Source organism: Ostrea edulis, chromosome 9 (genome assembly GCF_947568905.1).
Source record: "Ostrea edulis chromosome 9, xbOstEdul1.1, whole genome shotgun sequence".
In the NCBI taxonomy this organism is placed as follows: domain Eukaryota; kingdom Metazoa; phylum Mollusca; class Bivalvia; order Ostreida; family Ostreidae; genus Ostrea; species Ostrea edulis.
Window position 1 is genome coordinate 26,450,444 of NC_079172.1, and position 13,451 is coordinate 26,463,894.

A 13,451-nucleotide genomic window follows, 5' to 3' on the forward strand; every position below is an offset into this window, starting at 1 on the left:
AAAATAATCTTTAACTTAATTTTGTCTTTACTCACCGAAGATTTAGGACTGTACAATCACGAAAGTTTTCCATTTTTTTGCGATCAATAACTTCTGACTTCATCTAATGAAATAATTGTTTCCATAAACAGAAAACTAGTATCTCATGTAGCATTTTCATATTTTGCAATTAGAATAAACTTTTCCCTACGTGTCAAATATTTCAAAATATATGTAACTGTCATACATTCTTTTAACTAAATACTATAAAAACAGTTAGTCCAATTTTCTTTTACTGTTGACATTGACCCTGGTCAGGTGTCCTTTAGCTAGCTCATCACACCATGGCTTTATATGACACTATGTCACAAGATGCCGATTTAAATGCTCTTTGACATTATTCGTATCGATTGATTTCTTTGTCTATAATCGAAGCTTAGTGGATAAAGTATCGGGTTAGTGACCTGCAAATCCCGAGTTCAAATCTGAGTTTTTAGTTGATATTTACTGAAATAATTTTTTAAAATACATGTAATGGGTTTTTAAAAACAAAATTAAATATTTCTGCCTTTTTAACATATGTACATAATACACATCATCATATCGTTTATAATTAAACCATTTCGTGCTAATTTAAGAAACTCTTTCATGGTGTACTGAGCCACCTTAACATCAGACAGGCTTCTAAGCAACCGTTGAGCTAAGTATGATATTCCACTGGATCTTTCGTATAGAGTGAAATACATGCGTGATTTATCTTTTTAGAAAGAAATGTAAAATAATATACAAACAGTAATATTTAGATACGGAGTCTGTAATCCTTTACATAGGGACCAAAACTCATGAATGAACGGGCAACGATATGAACTGCCAAACAGAGTTTAGAAAATAGAGGTAAGAATTATATATATAAAAAAAAATTAAGAATGGATTGTACAAAATTACTGTAAAACAGTTTTTGAAAAATGACAACATTGATATATGTATTCTATCAAGAGCAATTCTTACGCTGTGGGTGAACTTGTGGATGAATTCTTGACTCCTCGGTGATGACAAATTCTTAAGTTCGGATTTAAATGGTTCGTTGATTGCCACTTCAGCGGATACTTGTGCTATGATAAATCAATTTTACAATTAACAAATGACTGCATTGTTTAACCATCTTTTCGTAAAGAAGAAAACACTGACAAGAAAAGACTCGAATAGTTGTGTAAATATTAACTATTGGTGTAGTAATCATTGAATAGGATTTTAATCTTTAAAAATAAGATATGTGGATTACGAGTGGATCTGAAAACAAAAAGGCTCATCCATGCGTTCAAATTGGGTGTAATTTTCAGACTGAGTGTACTGTTTACATTAGGTGTTATTTTCGATTTGTGTAAAATTCTGGTTGGGTGGAATTTTCAGTTTGCTTGTAATTTTGTGATTGGGTGTAATTTTCAGTTTGAGTGTAAATTTGTGATGGGTGTAATTTTCAGTGTAATTTTCAGATTGTGTGTAGCATTTAGTCTGGGTGTAATTTATAGTTTGGGTTTGACTTTTTTCACCGATTTGATTGCAATCAATCCCTCGCACCTTGCCCATGAGATAGAAAATAGAATTATATCCAATACCGAATAATAGGAAAATCTATTGTATGGACTTATGTTATAGTATTACATATGCACAAGGATTGGAAATAAGTTCTGACAACTTAATTAATCATTTCCATGTAATACATTCAATGGTTATTATGACTGCAACACGTTCAATAAAGATTTATGTTACGTGAATAAGATAAATTCAAGGACACATATTATGACATTAAAATCTACCTGGGTCTTGAATGTGTATTTGCACATTGCAAAATAATTATTCAGATCAAAACAAATAGATTATATTGATATAATATTGTTTTTATTTTATTTTGCTTTCTTTGTTGTTTTTTTAAATGATGATTCACGCCATGTTTAATCCCCTTTGGTAGACAACAAATACGCTGCTGTATAAAGTGGTTAGTGTATCCATAAAAGTGCAGTTTCATTTAGTGACATATTTAAACTCGAGAATAAATACCGGTAGATAAATTAAATCTGGTAATGCCATATCCATAACATTTCTGGATAATAATGGTTATAAGGAAACGTCATATGGTGTAGTAATACACAGTGTCATATTAAGACATAGCCATATTGCAGTGGCTATAAACACCTGATAGGTTTAATGTACTGAAGTCACCCAGAATTCACTTTTTCATGATACAAGAAAACGGAGTCATTTCAATAATACTTACTGATTTTGCTTAATGTTTCTGAAAGAGAGAAAATAACATGTTTGATATTTCATATTGATTAAAATAGTAAGGACTAAAAGTGTCTTTTCATTGCTCAATATATTAACAGGAACTTTTGGAAATTGGTTTACGTGTTGAGAGTCACCTACACCTTCGACTCTAGATTTCAATACCAAAGAATTCCCGACATATTTCTCTACTATGTGCGTATCGAGGCATACCTTTAAACATTAGTAAAAGCCCCGTTTCAACTGAAAAATCAAGACATTTACCTGTTTATGTTGTCATGTTAGGTTACCAATCTGTCCAGATTTGTTTGTTTCAATATTTTCACTATGCATCTTCATGCACGCTCAAAAATGCCTATGTCAGCTATGTATTCAGTGAAATGTTTTAGATGAAATTATTCTACCTTGGTCAAAATAAATACTTTGAAGAGGTTTGATTACGTTTTACACGGTATTTAGATATTTAATCGATGCTAGAATTATTTTCCAGTCTTTGATAACTTATTTTAGGTCTAGAGGAACTTTTATGATTTTTCTCATTTTCCCATTCATCGACAAATGAAGTATCTCCATTCGAAACATAAAAATATGCATTAACAAACGAAGACTTCATTGTCCGGCTATCTAAACCGACTATGTAACGTAAACAGCCGAATTTTAGAGAAACTAATCTCTCGGTTTGAATGGAGTTTTAATAGATGTTTGAATACATATTGATACATACATATTAAGTGGGGAAACATTTTGGAAAATTTTCTTTTATCAAAATATTTTAGTTAAGGAAGTGAAATTGATAGCTTGAATCAAGCACAGAACAAATCGCAAATTAAAGTTTTATATTAATGGTGGATTTGTAGGTTTCTGGTATATCCAATTTATTCTCCCAGAAAGCGAAAGTTCTGCAGCTAAGAGATCCATCATCACTTGCTACAAGATTACAAAAGGACGCCAGGGTTAGGATTACAGAATTTCGTACATGTTTGGATATAGTTCATTGTCGCATAGGAAATAAAATATACAGATTATCTTCTCTTTCAGATAGCGTTATCAGCTCTTTAAATCATACTTATTCATCATACATGTAGCAACAGAATTTACAAACCTCAGAGTGTCTAGATACAATTTGTCAATCAGTCCACTGTATTTGCACAACTGCGCAAAGGAAATTTATTTAGACACGTTGATATCAAACCTTTTCCCACGCAAGTAATGAAATGAAATACTGTGGAATCGTCATTGTTCGTGGGGGATTGATGTTCGTGGATTTCGTGGGTCACTCTTATACACACGAATTTACGTGTCCTCGAACATTTTTTAAAAACTAAGTAGAGTGACATCGTATTGCTTACCCACGAAATTACATCCCCACGAACCAGCAAAACTTTTCTTACCCACGAATATTGCCCCCCCCCCCCCCCCCCCCCCCCCCCACGAATTAAAATGAGTCCACAGTAATTGAATTAGGAATACAAACTGGATTTACCATAACCTGATAACGATTATTTAGGGAAAACAACGAGACTCTAAATTGTAAGTTCTCTGAACAGTCCGACTTCATTAAATTTTCCGATGTCTGACAAAAGCCTAAAGTATGTATTTTTTTCCTGAGCTGTACCTAGGGTCATCGGTCGACAGATTTGTATTTTTGGTCGTCACAACTGGAAATATAGTACTCAATCCCTGATAAAAAAAAATTAAAAGTGTGGAAATGCCTTTCTCTAATTCAATACCTGTACTACTTGATTTGTTTACAAAAATAACGATAACTGCCGTTGCTGCTCCCAGAACGACTAGACAGCTGACGATAATGGCCGTGATAATCCGTCGTTTGTATTTGGTGGGTTTTGCTGTCTGTAAAGAATCTTCATATTCCGAAGACAGATGACCTAGCTGTGCACCAGGCGACTCAGTTCGTGTGTTGTGTCGTAACGCCGCCTAAAACAAAGAAGATACAACTATTTTGATTGTGGATAATTTATTGTGTATGCTTTTGGAAATAATTATTTACAAATCCCAACAATGTTTCCAGTTTGGTTCATTTATACTTAAAATTTACACACCATGATATTTTTTTTTTATACATCTACATGTAATTATTGAACTATTTTCTTCAGTATTGCTACTTTTATTTCATTCTGTATGTTCTATTCACGATTGATTCAATTGGGATAAAGACTATAATTGATTGACTAATGAAATTCGAGGATGGGGGCAGTGATGCCTAGAGGGAGTGTTGGCATTGTTTAGTCTTTGAGTACTAGTATGAAGGATATCGTGTTCTGTCGAAAAATCTTGGATGATGCATGGTCCTCTGACTGTTTTTATCAATTGTATAAGAACATATTGTACCAAAAGAAAAGTGGCTCTGCAGAAAAGAGTATCATATTGTCTTAGTGGTTAGCTTAACTTGTTTTATCATTATCTGTCAGTATTGGATTGGTATATAAGTATGTACAGATCCATGTTAACAAACCACACATAACATACATAAGAGTAAACAATTTACACAACATGGCTTCTCTTAACTATTCGTTCATTTGGCATTTTCCTGATGGAATTTGCCCCAAAGACTTGTTATATATTATAGATATTCTTTGTTTTATGATGACAGGTAGTTTAGTTTTCGTGCAATGTCTACATTCTTTTAGCAGTGTAGAATAGCCTGGCCGACATAGTAAATCGGGATTGAGAAGTTTGACAATCGTTCTGAGGATCGCCCCGGAATGTTTGCTTGTTTTGATGACTGTCGGGATTAGTCCCGGGCATGGTGTCATTGCCTGCCCTCCTGGGTTCAGCCCGGGGTAGATGTCGTTTTAATGTCTGCTGGGATCAGCCACGGTGTCCGCTCTCCTGGGATCAGCCCGGGGTAGATATCGTTTTAATGTCTGCTGGGATCAGCCACGATGTCCGCTCTCCTGGGATCAGCCCGGAGAAAACTCTAATTCTGAGACATATGGGATTAGCACCAGACATGGTGTCATTGCTTGCTCTCATGGTATCAGTCCAAAACGGAAGTCGTTTTATATATATATATATGTATGTATGTATGTATGTATATATATATATATATATATATATATATATATATATATATATATATATATATATATATATAGTTTTGGCGCCAAACAGAATTACTCTCCGGGCTGATCACAGGAGAGTGGTGCCCGGACTTATTCTCAGATGGCATAAAACGACTTCCGTTTTGGACTGATACCATAAGAGCAAGCAATGAGAGTGCAAAAGCAACCTCAAATCAAATTTTATAAACATTATGTACGCAATGAATTATTTACTTTTCTAGAAACAAAGGAAATAATTCTGACAAGTGTTCGCAAAAACAGCTCATCACGAACCCATAGGCGCTCGACCTCACTTCTCTAACTGCCCACTTAAAAGTGGTATAAAAAATCTGATTGCAACTATATCAAACTCACAGCTCTGCTCGCGGGAAATGCTCAACTTAGACGGGAGCTGGGCCTACCACGGCCTGTAGTATCAAACTCACAGCTCTGCGTACGGGAAATGCTCAACTTAGACGGGAGCTGGGCCTACCACGGCCTGTAGTATCAAACTCACAGCTCTGCGTGCGGGAAATGCTCAACTTAGACGGGAGCTGGGCCTACCACGGCCTGTAGTAAATAGAATATATCAAACTCACAGCTCTGCGTGCGGGAAATGCTCAACTTAGACGGGAGCTGGGCCTACCACGGCCTGTAGTATCAAATTCACAGCTCTGTGTGCGGGAAATGCTCAACTTAGACGGGAGCTGGGCCTACTACGGCCTGTAGTAAATAGAATATATCAAACTCACAGCTCTGCGTGCGGGAAATGCTCAACTTAGACGGGAGCTGGGCCTACCACGGCCTGTAGTATCAAACTCACAGCTCTGCGTGCGGGAAATGCTCAACTTAGACGGGAGCTGGGCCTACTACGGCCTGTAGTAAACAGAATGGGCATATAACATATTTTCCTACCAGATCTATAAGAAATGATAGTCTCATTCATTACTATCTTTTCATTCCTGGTGAGGACCTCGCTCATATTATGCCTAAAATCATAAAACAATCTCTGGGTGTCCATGTCCAATTTATACGCATATGTAGTATAGATGAGAGGAGAACCGGGAATCGGACCCGGGACTCCTGCATTACTAGTCAGGTGTTCTAACCAATGAGCTACCCAGGCCGATATCCACGGTACGTATAGCCCTAATTACTACACATACATATATACATGTAAGAAACAGGATCCGCCCGCAGCATAATAACGGGCCAGTCACCATCACTGTCAAGATGCTCAATGGAAATTTCCAATGCTAAAATACTTCGTCTTTCTTTATTACCCTCATAATCCACCATTTCTAAATTCTGTTCGAAATAAACTTTATGATGAAGCGGATTCTCTACGCAATCAGAATATAAATGCAAAGGTTCAAAGAAATCGCATAATTATGACAAAACGGTGCAACGTATGTGGAGGAGGTTCCCCTCAGTTCCAGAGCGGACGTTGCAAATCTCCCCTGAGGAGTCCGAATCGCTGGATGATATTTTCGCTGCCTCGACAGACCAGGTGTAAAAGGAGAGTTATGTCCAAGACATGGTGTTATGTCGATATCATCGATATCGAATCAATATTGTTAAACAATTCGTTATGACTGTCATAGCTACTATATTTCTTTACACTTGTGTATAAATTTCGCTATGTTGCACTAAATGAGCTCCCCTTACTGTCGATATCGACGATATCGTTTCGATATCGATTCGTTACCGTTTCAAGATTTTGTTGTGACATTCTACCAACTATATTTCTTCATTGTTGTTTGTCTGTTTATAAATTTAACACTGACTGAGATTCCCTTGTTGTCGATATCGACGATATCGTGTCGATATTGAATCATGATTGTAAAACAAATGGTTGTGCATGTCTTTGCCTGCATCATTCTGCTAATTGTGCAGATGTTTAGGTAATTTGCATTAACAAAGTATCCCTTGCTGTCGATATCGACGATATCATGTCGATATCGAACCAGGTTTTGTGACCATCCTTGCCACTGTTTTTTTTTTTTTTTTTATAGATGTGCATGTGTTTAAGCATTCTGAATTGATTAAGTTTCTATTACTGTCGATATCGACGATATCATGTCGATATCGAATCAGGATTGGTAGTTAGTCTGTATTAGGCGCGTATCCATGAATTTGTATCCAGGGGGGTTGTCTTCCCCAGTCACAATTGTATTATTTTTATTGTGACTGGGGAAGACCCCCCCCCCCCCTTGATAAAAATTCATGGATACGTGCCTGATTAATTTCATGAAAACAATGTAAGGGAAATACAGTGGAAATTTTTGCTATAACATTTCAATATGTTGATTTGATTTTTTTTTTTTAAAAGTTTAGGACAATGAATACATTGTTTGGAGTTAAATCTAAAAATCTGCATGAACCACGGGCAGAATTCTTAATAAATTCACGAAACACGATCGATATCGCTACAATATCGGAACAGTTTTGTCGATATCGACGATATCGACAAATCACCCAGCGTCATTTATGATGATTGACTTCAACAACAAAATCCATATAACTATCGATATCGATACGATATCGAACCGATATTGTCGATATCGACATGATAGTTAGTCTGTGGTAAATTTTCAATATTAATTATTTCACAAATCTCAGTCAATTCAAAAACTCCAAATGGTTGATATCGAAACGATATCGACATGACATTGTCGATGTCGTCGATATCGACATTACACTCGGTCTTGGACATGTATGTAAAAGGATGGTTCCGAATGTTTGAGGATGAACATAACTTTTATAAAAGTTTTAAATGATCGTATCTTGCTAGTAATGATAGCAAAATTTTGTATACGGGCTCCATGATCAAAACGGTAAAATCATTGAAAATTACCACAACGACCGAGAACACGGAGCAGGGCGGCGGCTAATCTCGGTTGAGATTCGGCTTGGCTGAATATTTGGACTGACGCCTTCACCGAATCTCGGAGCAGTCCTTTATAATTCATGTCTGGAAATTTACTTTCAGCTTCGGCCAGTTCTAGCAATTAAAGTGCACTTATAAATGATTTGACAGTTAAACTAACTCTCTATCACTATTAATGCTGTATTACTTACCGTTTAGGTATAAAAATCCCAAAATGAAAACAGGCACTACATTTTCCGTTCAAATGAATATTTCCATGGCACAATACTTTATCTCCTGGAATTGAAGAGTTCCTATAGTCTGCTTTATCTAGTTACTGATACATCGTATCTCTACACATCTACTTGTATTTCGCTAATTAAAAAAAAAACTATAGGAACTCTTCAATTTTGGGAGATAAAATATTGCGCCATAGAAGTCTTCATTTGAACGGGAAAATTAGTGATGGTTTATTTTATGGAATTACATATTTAGACGGTAAGTAATATATCATTAATAGTGATATAGAGTTAGTTTAACAGTCAAATCACTTATTTGAAGCAAACAGCAGTGTCACGTAAGTGCACATTAATTTCTAGAACCGGCTGAAGCTGAAAGTAAATTTCCAGACATGATATTATGAAGGACTGCTCCGAGATTCGGTGAAGGCGTCAGTCCAAGCCGAATCTCAGTCGAGATTAGGCGGCGGCTATTGAGATATTTTCAAGACAATTGATTTTTAATGTTGTGATTGTAGTAAAAAGGTGGACGCCTTTAGGCGACTCTCACATCGGCCCAGTTTGTCTCTCTATCGGAAAACCTTGTGTGTGAAATTGTGAACAAACTGGATGATTTAAGCGAGAACGAAAAGTGATTTTGAAATCGGCTGTTCTTTGTAGTGTTGTTATCAGTGTTTGTATAACTTTTTAAAAACATGACACTAACTAAACTTTCTGTAAATATTCCATAAACGCAAATTTCTGTCTATGTAATTATATGTCTCCAAAAAATCCTCATACTTCATAATATGCCGACAATTTGTCTCTGAATATTTTATTCGAATATTTCGGAAACAATTTTGTCAAATCCTATTTGGTTTTCATTTTAACAACATGGCGGCATACAAACTCTGTACAGTGTTAATTCTCGGGATTACTTTCCCCTACACATGATGATATTGGAGTTATAGCGTAACGGAATATACTGAACTGACCGGAGCTTGGGCGGCAAATCTGATGTAAATATACCTCTTCATCAATTTCACCTTTCCATAAATATGCACATGCTTTTAGTTTTGAACGCAAACTTTGTTTACTTTCTACCTCTCCATATCCCCCTCTCCTTTACTCTGTTTAGCCCCGTGGAGCTCCAGGTCAGAATAAGTCCTCAAAAGCCCTAGCTTGTCGTAAGAGGCGACTAAATGGGGCGGTCCTTCGGATGAGACCACAAAAACCGAGGCGCCGTGTCACAGCAGGTGGGGCACGATAGAGATCCCTCCCTGCTCAAAGGCCGTAAGCGCCGAGCATAGACCTATATTTTGCAACCCTTCACCGGCAATGGTGACGTCTCTGTATGAGTGAAAGATTCTCGAATGGGACGTTAAACAAGATACAACCAACCTTTAATATATTTCATTTAGCAATAAGTACCAATCTAATTAAAATCAGATCCTAGAATACGCTCACAATCGCTACTTACGCAGAGTATACGGCGCGGATCTGAGAAGTCTGATTTTAATGAGATTGCAATATGTACCCACCCCTCTTTCTCTTTAACCGTACCTCTTTTTCTATCTCCACCCGTCTTATTCTCTCTTTATTCCTCATTGTTTTTCTCTCACGTATGTATCAATATAGATAGGAAGCTTTAATATTGGTATGAAATGCATTTGTGCAATAAAGTGGCATGAATATCAATAATATAAATACTGATATTAAGAAAACAAAATATTAGCATAACAAAACAACCCACCCACCCCAAAAATGAAATAAAAAGGAAAAGAATTATCTACTTCCATGATAAATGTGTATGCCTTTTGAGTTTATCAATAAAATGTATGTTTAAATCAACGGAGCACAAGTCTATGCATTGCAAGGAACGGGGATTTTATGAAGGAGAGAGTGACAATATTAGAAGTGTGCAAACGCGCGGGAAAAGTATCATAATTATATTGGAGAAGAAGATTGTCAATAAGGTCAAAGGTAATCCCCATGGTAATGTTTACATTACGACGTCACGTGATCATGATTATTTTTCATTATCTGTCTCAAAGGATAAATAGATAAATAAATAGAAAATTAACTTGATTTCTTTGTAATCTGATCGAATTAAATTGCATGATTTTGTATAACTTATACAGCTTGATAAAAAACACACATGGTTTTTATTCCTTTGATAATATTCAATTAGGGACACTTGGCGTAGTTTGGATGTAATAAGAAAAAATATAACATTCCTAAAACAAAACAGGGGGACTCGTAAATTTTCTATAATGTTTAATCGTTGAAATATATTACTTGTATCCCTCCCTATATAATTCTATACAATATTCCTCTCTGTTTTGGACTTAATTGAGAGATCATGAGAATGAATTACATTCTGTACGGTAAATTGTATTTATTTTATCTATAGAAATCTATTTAGCTTTCAGTTTGAAAGGAATTATTTGTTTTTATTTGTTTCTAACATATATAACTGTAAGGAAGCGTACAGTATATTTTTTTGTTCGAAATGCTAATTATAATAGATTGATTAATTTACGATGTTTTTTCCCCAAGTATTTATACGGGAAAATCTTCAACAATAGGCATGTGCGGTAAAAACAGATATCTTTAAAACAAAACCCATTAAAGTAACAACACATGGGTTACAGAATATATTCTTAGACATTTGTCCAGCGAAACAAAATTTGTTAACTGACAAAAGATCTGCTATAGAAAGAAAACATCTTAGTTCTATTGTTACATGTAAGTGAGTATTCCACTAATCCATTAATCTTCATTTTGATTTAAAGGTCAAGTGTAATAAAAATAAATTTGAAAATAAAGTTTATAATTCATTAAAACCCGTTTTGAAAAGTTTATTGATGTGTTTATTTTTTTTTTTAATCCAGATAAATGCGCAAAATACCTATTCCAAAATCGTTGTTTATAGAAACGAATGAAGGAATTATCGCCCTTTCTTATGACGTCATCTGAGACAGTTGTAGTTGTTTACGCCTGTATATCATCGTTTTAATTTCCGTGAGAAATTGCCAGTTTTAGCAACACCGTGGATATTGACGGTGAAATACCGTATAGATACACTTGAGTTTAGGGATTCAACCTTTTATGTTTGTACCTGCACCCATTTCGAAACCATCCGATAGTTATATGTCTATGTTCGCTAAATATCTCAGGAATCTCAGTTAGAAATTATTTACCGGGCCAGTCCATAGAAAATTGGGAATGATATTGGAAAAAAATGTTCTATCAAAAGATAACCTTTGTATTTTACACAATCTAGGCTAATCAAAATCAGACTTCATAGATACTCGCCGTTTACTCTATTGTAGCGATTGTGAGCGTATTTAACTAGATTGAATCTCACGTTTGTATTTTTTTTAAATTGAATTTACTAGTATGAGATTGATCAGATTCAGATTATGATGCGTTTAGCTAGATATATATTTAATTGAAAAATGCCTTTTTGAAAAAAGAACAACAAAAGACAAAAGAAAAAAACTTATTGTGCACAACGTTATTTGTACCCCCCCCCCCCTTTTTGAAGAATCATTTAATAAAAGAAATAAAATCAATTTGAACTAGGTAATGGTTGACATTAATTTTTATGTGCAATCGCAAACCCATTGAATACAATGTCGCATTAAAGCATTCAGTGGTGGATGTAGAGAGGGGTGGATTGCATCCCCCCTTTTTGGGTTGAACTTTTTATAATTAAAATACATCCCTCCACTTGTTTTGTAGGATGCCCAGTTAATCATCACTTTGCACTTTGTTTGGCGTCAAACAGGATGATGTGTCGGGGTTGATAGAAACCTGATCCTCGTGAATATTAAAGTGTCACTCACTATGGCACGCCAAATTCACAAAAATGAGCTAAACATAGTTTCACAGTTGATAAACTAGGTTTATCGACTGTAAACTATAGTTTACGGACCGTAAACTATAGTTAACGACGTTAATCTATATTTCACATCTGTAAACCATAGTTAACAGATAATCTATGTTTCACAAGCGTAAACTATAATTAACAATGAAAACAATCATTAGCGATTGCAAAACATTGTTTATCTGATAAATACGGTTTCACGATTGTAAACTACGGATTACAAGTCATAGTTTATCTAATAAATATAGTATCACAATTTGTGAAACTAGGATTAACAATTGTGAACTATAGTTAACGAATGTAAATTAAAGTTTACAAACATGAATCTGTATTTATCAGCAAAATCTATTGTTAACGTTTATTTAAAGACAGATAAACTTGGATTAGCATTTGTAAACTATAGTTTACAACCGTTAAATATAGTTTTACGGATGAAAACTATAGTTAACGAATCGTTAACTATAGTTTACAGTTCGTAAACTATAGTTTACAGTCGATAAACCTAGTTTATCAACTGTGAAACTATGTTTAGCTCATTTTTGTGAATTTGGCGTGCCATAACTCACTGATCCTCGTGGCTTGTCACAAATCTCAGTGTCTCTTTTCAGTTTCAATGTCCAAATTCTTCGAAATTTAGGGCCTTTTGGGAAAAGAAACATACTTAATCCCTGTCCCGATTTCACATTGCAGTTCAAAGCAGCGCATTGTACCATAGTATAGGACTTTTCTATGTAAACACTACAAAACCCTATCAATACAATCGAAAGTTGTCTCAGATGACGTCATAACTACGAGCGATAACTCACGTCACGACACATTTATCGATCGCTCAGGTAAAAGTTTGATAGCGCCGTGTATTTCACGCTAAGTGATTTTTATGTCACCTGAATCATTCAGGTGACCTATTGCTATCTGTTTTTGTCCGTCGTCGTTCGTCGTGCGTTAACATTTGAACATTTTCAGCTTCTTCTCTGAAACCCCTGAACCAATTTCAACCAATTTTGGCATATAGCATCTGTGGGTGGAGGGGAACAAAAATTGTGAAATTCGTGGTCCCTGCCCCCCTGGGGCCTGAGGGGTGGGGCAAAAACCATCAAAATGAGTGTAATTTTAAAAAATCTTCTTCTTTACTCCTGGACACCAAGAAG

General features: G+C 35.4%; 1 protein-coding gene across 1 annotated transcript in view; it reads right to left on the minus strand.

Annotated features, from left to right (window-relative positions):
- Window positions 1-13,451, minus strand: part of LOC125660300 (mucin-2-like) — a gene marked incomplete at its 3' end in the record, with an annotated part of 35,530 nt that overhangs the window by 10,539 nt on the left and 11,540 nt on the right. Inside the window, exons 3-4 of the mRNA XM_056150692.1 lie at window positions 3,993-4,197; window positions 36-48 (exon numbers count right to left, since the gene is read on the minus strand). Of these exons, the coding sequence (XP_056006667.1) occupies window positions 36-48; window positions 3,993-4,197 (218 nt within the window). The remainder of the gene's footprint in view (window positions 1-35; window positions 49-3,992; window positions 4,198-13,451) is intronic.